We start from the raw sequence: 8,148 nt of genomic DNA on the forward strand, positions 1-8,148 counted from the left end.
ACAGTGTTCTGTAGCACCTTCCAGAGGGGAAAAGTTTGAATAGTTTGTGTCAAGAAGGTGAGGGGTATGCAGTGATTTTCCCTGCCCGTTTCCTGACTCTGGAGGTGTACAAGTCTTGGATGGTGGGCAGGTCGCACTGATGATCTTTTCAGCAGACCTGACTGTTTGTTGGATTATATTCCTATCCAGTTTGTTGGCCGATCCAAACCAGTCAGTTATGGGAGTGCAGAGAACAGAATCAATGACTGCAGTCTAGAACTGGATCAGCAGCTCCTGAGCTGGCACAGGAAGTACATCCTCTGCTGGGCCTTCTTGATGATTGTGTTGATGTTGGATCCCACTTCAGGTTCCCCACAGGTCCAGCTGTTCAACTTCCTGCCTATATGCAGACTAGTCTTCATCATGGTGAAGCCGATGACTGTTGTGTCGTCTGAAAATGTCAGGAGTTGAACAGATGGGTCTACTGAGATGCAGTCTTATAGTGTAGAGGGAGAAGAGCAGTGGGGAGAGCATGCATCCCTGAGGTGCTCCAGTGCCGACTGACCCGGTGATGGATGTTATTTCATCCAGCCTCACCTGCTGCTTCCTGTCTATCAGGAAGTTTGTAATCCACAGATGGTGGCGGGCACAGTGAGCTGGGTGAGTTTGGTGAGGAGGACATCTGGGATGATGGTGTTGAACGCAGAGCTCAAGTCTACAAACAGCATCCTTGCATAAAGACCGAAATATACTTCTAAGAATCCGTTACTCCGTGGTCACGCAGTTGCCTCGACGGACTTCCTGATGGTTCTTCAACGGTTGTCGGCAGGGCCACGTTTGTGCAATGGGCAGAAGGGGCTGTTGCCCCAGGCCACGGCGCGGGAGATAAAAAAAAAAAAGTAATAATAATAATTATCATATTTTGATATTTCTGATGCATTTTCCCACCGGTAGTGAAGTCCACGTTCTAATAGCGTTGCATGTCGTTGCCAGTATCAAAGCATGCAAGACAACAATGGCTTTGCATGAAACGATAAGAAAATACGAAAGTTTTAATTCCATGTTTCCCCTCATTGCTCATGGACACCTAGTTTATTGTAGCCTAACTGATTAACTTTGAAGGTATAATGTTTAACTATAGCCTACTGCATACACACATCTATGGCCAGTAGTCTTGCTTACGCCAAAAGTTTCTCCCACAACACGGTAGTTTGCGCATGTTGCGAGTTTATAAAGCGATATAGCAATGCACTCGTCTGTGGGGACTGGCTTTCGGCAGCAATCAGTTGCAGGCGACACAGCAGTGCCTACCAGTTGCTAGATTCTTCGAATCCTGACCTGGTTAGCCTGAAGTTTTCGGCCCAGAACTGATCAGTGAAGTGGGCCTTCACCAAATTAAAATACTCTCTAGACCACGCTCGTTCACAGATGTACGGAGGTCTGTGTGGGTATAGAATTCGCTGCTATCTGAGTGCATAAAATATGTAAAAAAAAAAATAGCTTCTCCTTCTAGCAGCTATTAAGGTAAATAGCTCAATAGCTAAAGTATTGATAACACTGAGGAGAGGAGGACGTACATTATAGCCTAGTCGGGGAGGCTTCTGCCCCGGGCCCCAGATTACCTGAACCTGGCCCTGGTTGTCGGTGTTGTAATTTTTTTTTTCAAAAGATGGCGGCAGACCAAACTCCATAGATGGTCGTATTTGTACATATAAGTCGTTGGTTTTATTAATTAATAATAAAAAAATGTGCTTAGATTTTTTTAAAGTTACAAAGAAATAGACACTGTGCAATGTAAAAACACCATTATTATAACAAAAAAAATTCATCTGAGGGGATTTTTCGTGACTTAGATATTTCTACTTAGTTGTTTGTATTGGGATAGTGTGCTGCTCTACCTACATGTGGATAGTTTTTTTGTGGTCTCAATTAGCCAGTTGGACGTATTTTTTGAGACCAGCCAAAACAATGGACATTACCGGCATTATTTAATAACTGAATGGGTTGCCATGGCGCAATCGGGTGTTGAAGCCTGTTTTAGCAGCTCTCAAGGTTGTAAAAAAAGGATTCCTATTCCTATTACCTTGCTACTATAACACTTGAATTTCCCTAACGGGATTTATTAAAGTGTAAATCTAGCTGTAGCTCAGCCTCCATAAAGCACAGGCATTTAAACCACTTACAGACATGTCAAGTTGCACTTTGTTGTACATTGCTTTGTTGCACTGTTCTAAACTCGTTATTATCAATACAAAATATAATAATTGTTAGCGTAACCTAGTCTGCTCTGACTACTAATTTTACTAACCACCATAATGTGTTACTATGCATGTTAAATGTAAGCTATACATTGCTAGTTGGTTCTCGACTACTGTATTCTGCCACTTTAAAGGCACCCAGTGCAACTTTCGAGGCTTAAAAATAAACATTCAATTTCTAGTCTTTTTTACACGTAGTAAGTTTCAATATCTCCATACCATTACATACCGACATTCATACAGCAAACATGAGACGTCGTTGTGTTGTGAGAACAGATAGAAAATCGATAACAACAACATCGCTGCCATTTTCTTTACTTTTTTTAACCTGCAATAAATAAAGCAGGCTTCCAGTCAATGGAAAAATGGCTTCTCCCCACCGGCGATTGGATGGAGGATTGTTGTTTACGATTTTCTATCAGTTCTCACCACACAACGACGTCTCATCTTTGCTCCTTGAATGTCGATATGTAATGGTATGGAGTTATTGAAACTTACTACGTGTAAAAAAGACTAGAAATTGAATGTTTATTTTTCATTGAATGTTTACATAAAGTTGCACTGGGTGCCTTTAAAGGGATAATTTGGGATTTTTGACATGAATCTCTATGGCATCCCCCATCACCAGTGTCATGCAATCACGCTGACTTACCAACCGCAGCGTCCTGTGAGCAGAGTTCTCGTTCAGTTTTGGTCAAACCGAAAGTAGTCCGGCAGGTTTGCTAGACCCAGCAAAATAAAACGTTTCTCTTCCCAAAACATTATGTGTTCAAAAGAGTGATATATTTGCATCCCAAAAACATGGTAGTGGAAAAAGTCACACCTCGTTATCACTTGGCCCTATTTTCAGTACGCACGATACCGCAAACTCACAGCTAGGTCTACCTGTTTGATTCTCGAAAGTTGATTCGCTAAAGTTTGATTTGCCAAAGTTGCCTGAGAGAAACGTCCGTCACAGGAAAACGATGAAAACTGAGACAACATTTGATAAAATGAACATAAAGCATTGTTTTCCTGTGACGGACGTTTCTCTCAGGCAACTTTGGCAAATCAAACTTTTGCGAATCAACTTTCGAGAATCAAACAGCTCACAGGACGCTGCGGTCGGTAAGTCAGCGTGATTGCATGACACTGGTGATGGGGGATGCCATAGAGATTCATGTCAAAAATCCTGAACTATCCCTTTAAGCGCATGCCCCTGTCTTCTTCTCAGTTTCTTTTTCAGTTGAATGTAGCACCGTTAAAGCGCCACCAACAGGCCTGGGAGATGTACTACCGTGGATTCAACCCTATCTGTTGCGTTCGTTTAGCAGAATTTTTCTTGACTCTGCCCCGTGTTGATGCAATTAAAAAAAGGATCAGATCAAAAAATGAATGTGTGGTGATCAAACCCATAGACATACAGTACTGTGCAAAAGTTTTAGGCAGGTGTGAAAAAATGCTATGAACTAAGAATGCTTTGAAAAATGTAAACAATAAATGTTTATTTTTTATCCATTTACATGGTAAGACTGAGCACAGCAACAAGACACAACGTAGTTATACTGCATCAGCAGGGTCTCTCCCAGACAAAGATTTCAAAGCAGACAGGGGTTTCAAAATGTGCAGTTCCAGCTCTTTTGAAGAAGACGTTGAGGATCGTAGACGCAGTGTTCAGCCAAGGAAACTTAATGCAGCTGATGAAAAACACATCAAGCTTATTTACCTTCGAAATCGGAAGATTTCAAGCAGTGGCATCAGCTCAGAACTGGCAGAAACCAGTGGTACCCAGGTACAGACATTTACTGTCCGGGGAAGTCTGGCCAGAAGTGGTCTTCATGGAAGAGTTGCAGCCAAAAAGCTCTACCCCGACAAGGAAACAAGGCCAAGTGACTGAACTAAGCACGTAAACATAGAAACTAGGGTGCAGAAACATGGCAGAAGGTGCTCTGGACTGATGAGTCAAAATTAGAAATATTTGGCTGTAGAAGAAGGCAGTTTGTTCGCTGGAGGCTGGAGAGAGGTACAATAATGAGAGTCTGCAGGCAACAGTGAAGCATGGTAGAGGTTCCTTTCCAGTTCGGGGCTGAATTTCTGCAAGTGGAGTTGGAGATTTGGTCAGGATGAATGGTGTCCTCAATGCTGAGAAATACAGGCAGATACTAATCCATCATGCAATACCATCAGGGAGGCGTATGATTGGCACCAAATGTATTCTGCAGCAGGAACATAACCCCAAACATACAGCCAATGTCATTAACAACTATCTTCAGCTTAAAGAAGAACAGAAAGTCCTGCAAGTGATGGTATGACCCCCACAGAGCCCTAATCTCTACATCATCGAGTCTGTCTGGGTTTACATGAAGAGACAGAAGAATTTTAGGAAGCCTACATCCACAGAAGATCTGTGGTTAGTTCTCTAAGATGTTTGGAACAATTTACCTGCCGCGTTCCTTCAAAAACTGCGCGAGTGTATCTGGAAGAATTGATGCTATTTTGAAGGCAAAGGGTGGTCACACCAAATATTGATTTAATTTAGAATTTTCTTCTGTTCCTTCACTGCATTTTGTTAATTTATGAAGAATTGATGAAAATAAACTGTTAACACTTCCATTTTTGAAAGCATTCTTAGTTTACAGCATTTTTTCACACCTGCCTAAAACTTTTGCACAGTACTGTATATGACAATGATCAAACCTGCAGTAGAACACAATCAGATCGTCAGCTTGTTGAGGGTTCTCTATGGGGGAGGTTTTACTAGTTGATGATGACTCTCCACACTGACCCAGGGTCATTAGCTGAAAACCTGTTTTTCAGCTTTCAGTGTATAGCTTCTCTTTGCTGTCCTAAGTCAGTGTGTTATTGGCCTGGTTGTAAAGGATCCTGTCCCCACTCCTGTAGGCCTCCTCTTTAGGTTGACGAAGCTATCTGAGCTTTGCCCTGGTTTATTGTTGTTAAACGTGCAGAAAGATTTGGTGGTTACACACATGTTGTAGGATGTCATAGCAGTCCAGGCAAAGTAGCGTTTTACGACAGACTAATTGTAAAAAAAAAAAAAAAAAATGAGGTGTCCGGAACAACATACTAAAAGTCCTAAGAAATCCTAGTTGAGGAAATGTGTTTAATTCTCATCAATCCGAGATGTGTGCTTTTAATGCCAGGTAACAATACACCCCAAAAATGTCATTTTTTCCCTATAGGCCTACTCCTATCAAAATAAAACAAAGAAAGGCACCAATGAATCTATGTATCTCTCTATCTATGTATTTGTGGTCAAAAGAGGTGTATTTTGTTAATTTGCTGGCTTTAATTGAGTGTACCTGTACTGTGTTCGAAAATGTGTATGTGCGCTGTAAATCCTGTTGAGGTACAGGTGAATTTGGTTATATGCAGTTGAAAAAAATGTCATTACATTTAAGTAATGTCTTGCGATCGACAAATGTTGTGGCCGCACATGAAGGGGATGGGGGCCTTTAACATGTCCAGGCCCATGGTTTCATAATCCGTCCATGGATGGTGAGGTGATCCCTTCTATTGTAAACGAACACACTTTTACAATGCCTGAGGTGATCTTTGACTGTGTGTCTAAGTACTGTAGTTTGGTAAGGAAAATTAATTTTGGAGTTACCAATTACCAGTTTGGTGGAGGAGTTCAAATGTGCTAAGACCAGCCAGGAGATGGCAGTCTAAGGATCCAGTAGTCAAGAACACTGCTCCTACAGTAAAAACTATGGAATCTATGAGAAGCATTTCAACATTACAGCATAGGGATATCATTGGGCAGTTACAGATTGGAAGAGCAGGGTTTGGGTGAGGTAACCGTTGGAAAGCATGGTGTACGGCTACATTGCTGGAGGGGAGGCAGATGGTAACTAGCTTTTCGAGAGCAAGAAGAGGAAACTGGACAAGGAAGCTGTAGCGAACTTTTGGCTACAGACGCTAACCGTTAAAAATTCATTGTTGGAGCTTATTAAGATGTCCTCCCAACTCCACGGGTCTCAGTCAGTGGGTTTATGAGGACAGAAGCTGCAAGTTGTGTTTGGGTGTTGGCTCATTAAAACATAGTTTGCCTCAAAGTTGATACATGGAGACAAAATCATTCGTGAGGTGAACACTTTGATGGTTGATAAAGTGCAACTTCAAGTTACACAGAGTCAGTGTACTGTTGTAGCTGATATGAAATAAAACATGATGTTGTATTCTGAGTGTGACCGGATTTTTTTACTTAATTGAGTTCTTTTTGGAACTGGTACTTCTTTTTATCTCGTAAATACGACATCATTTCAAGAAATGTCTGCGTACACATCGAAACGCTGAAGCGGCTGAAAACGCTGTACTATATCTGCCAGGCCTGTCGTTGGCGCTGTAAGGAGCATGCGCATAAACCATGTGCGCCTAATACAAACTCCGCAGAAGTAGACAAGAAGAAGAAGAAGAAGACAAAAACAAAAATAAGGAAGATGGCGAACGGAGAGGAAAGCGCCAAGACGTCTATGATGGTGTGGACAGACGAGGAGGTGGCACTCCTGTTGCGACTCACCCTGGAATACAAATCATATAAGCTAAAGGAGGATGTCGACTGGGAGTCCTGCAAGTCGAAGTACGAAGACATAACGGACCTGTTTGAGGGGCAATACCCGAAGGACTCGACGGAGAAGGATTTCCCTCACGATGTGAAAACTATATCAAAATCACAAGTCACATCCAAGTTGAAAAACATACGTAGAAATTACAAGACTGCCGTGGACGATGGGCGTCGAAGTGGCCATGGGCGGGTGGTGCTGATATATTTTGAGATATGTGAGGAGATTTGGGGTGGCTCGCCTTCTTCGCACTCTATGGACGTCTTCCTCGAGGAGGGTGGCCTGGATGACCTCGAAAACTACTCGCCGCAGTCCTCTCCAGAGTCAGAATATCTTCCTCCTGTGGTTGTAAAGCAGCGCAGTGATTTGCTCCAGGTAGGCTCATGATTCCAAGCTTAGCGAGCTAGCTATATAATATGTCCCTTACTGTTTGATGTGCACACAGTCCGAGGCTTGTTTTGTGTTGGTACTTTAGTACACAATTTATAACATAGCTCTCGACTTAAACGTTTGCGTAATAATGTGATTTGTTCTTAATGTATCCAAGGCAAAGCTGAACAACAGAGGGGACAGGATAAAGAGGAAGGTTCCGGCTACCCCCCTAGAGGATGAGGATCTACAAATAAAGAGGCGGATGTTGGCATTAATGGAGGAGAACTCCAGACGCAACTCTGACATCATGACGCAGATCAACACAAACATTGCGAACATTACCAGTACTGTACAGGACAGCTTATCTCTGATGAGGGAGTTATTACTCCAGCCCAACTCAAGTAACGCACAGTGTCGATATGCAAACACACCTGTGAACAAAGAGGACATTTTTTAAATTTCATATTAAAGGTTTTCATTTAATATCTGTTGGTATTTGATGGAGTCCATGATGATACCATGTATCCTAACAAGATATCCAAGGGCTTTGGAAGAAAAACAGCCCCAAAACATGGAAGATCTGTCACCATACTTCACAGTGGGTATGAGGTGCCTTTCTGTATGGCTATCCTCCTGTCTACCTTCGTGGTGTTTGTTGTCAGACAGCTCTATTTTTTTGTCTCATTTAACCATATAACCCGGTCCCATTGAAAGTCCCAATTACATTTGGCAAACTGTAGGTGCTTTAGCTTGTTGTAGATTGATAGCAGAGGGTTTTTTTCTGGCAACCTTCTCACACAACTTGTGGTGATGTAGGTGGCGTCTGATGGTAGTCTTTGAGACTTTCTGACCCCAAGACTCAAATAACCTCCAGCTGTGATCCTTGGAGATTCTATTGCCAGTCGAACCATCCTTTTCACATTGTGTGTGGTCAATGAACACACACGTCCTCTACCAGGCTGATTCTTGACGACATC

General features: G+C 42.4%; 1 protein-coding gene across 1 annotated transcript; it reads left to right on the top strand.

Annotated features, from left to right (window-relative positions):
* Window positions 1-6,697: 6,697 nt before the first annotated feature.
* Window positions 6,698-7,687, top strand: LOC308368037 (uncharacterized protein). Its single transcript, XM_080842081.1, has 2 exons — window positions 6,698-7,174; window positions 7,347-7,687. Exons 1-2 carry the CDS (start codon window positions 6,710-6,712, stop codon window positions 7,626-7,628), a joined length of 747 nt encoding a protein of 248 aa, XP_080698207.1. The 5' UTR covers window positions 6,698-6,709; the 3' UTR covers window positions 7,629-7,687.
* Window positions 7,688-8,148: the final 461 nt, after the last annotated feature.

Source organism: Sprattus sprattus (assembly GCF_963457725.1).
Source record: "Sprattus sprattus genome assembly, chromosome: 7".
Lineage (NCBI taxonomy): Eukaryota > Metazoa > Chordata > Actinopteri > Clupeiformes > Clupeidae > Sprattus > Sprattus sprattus.

What these genes read in the sequence shown, in the direction of transcription:
- LOC308368037 (XM_080842081.1), top strand. Translation starts at nt 6,710, where the DNA reads ATGATGGTGTGGACAGACGAGGAGGTGGCACTCCTGTTGCGACTCACC. An exon ending in AGCGCAGTGATTTGCTCCAG is followed by an intron (nt 7,175 to 7,346) that starts GTAGGCTCATGA and finishes AATGTATCCAAG; the next exon opens with GCAAAGCTGAACAACAGAGG.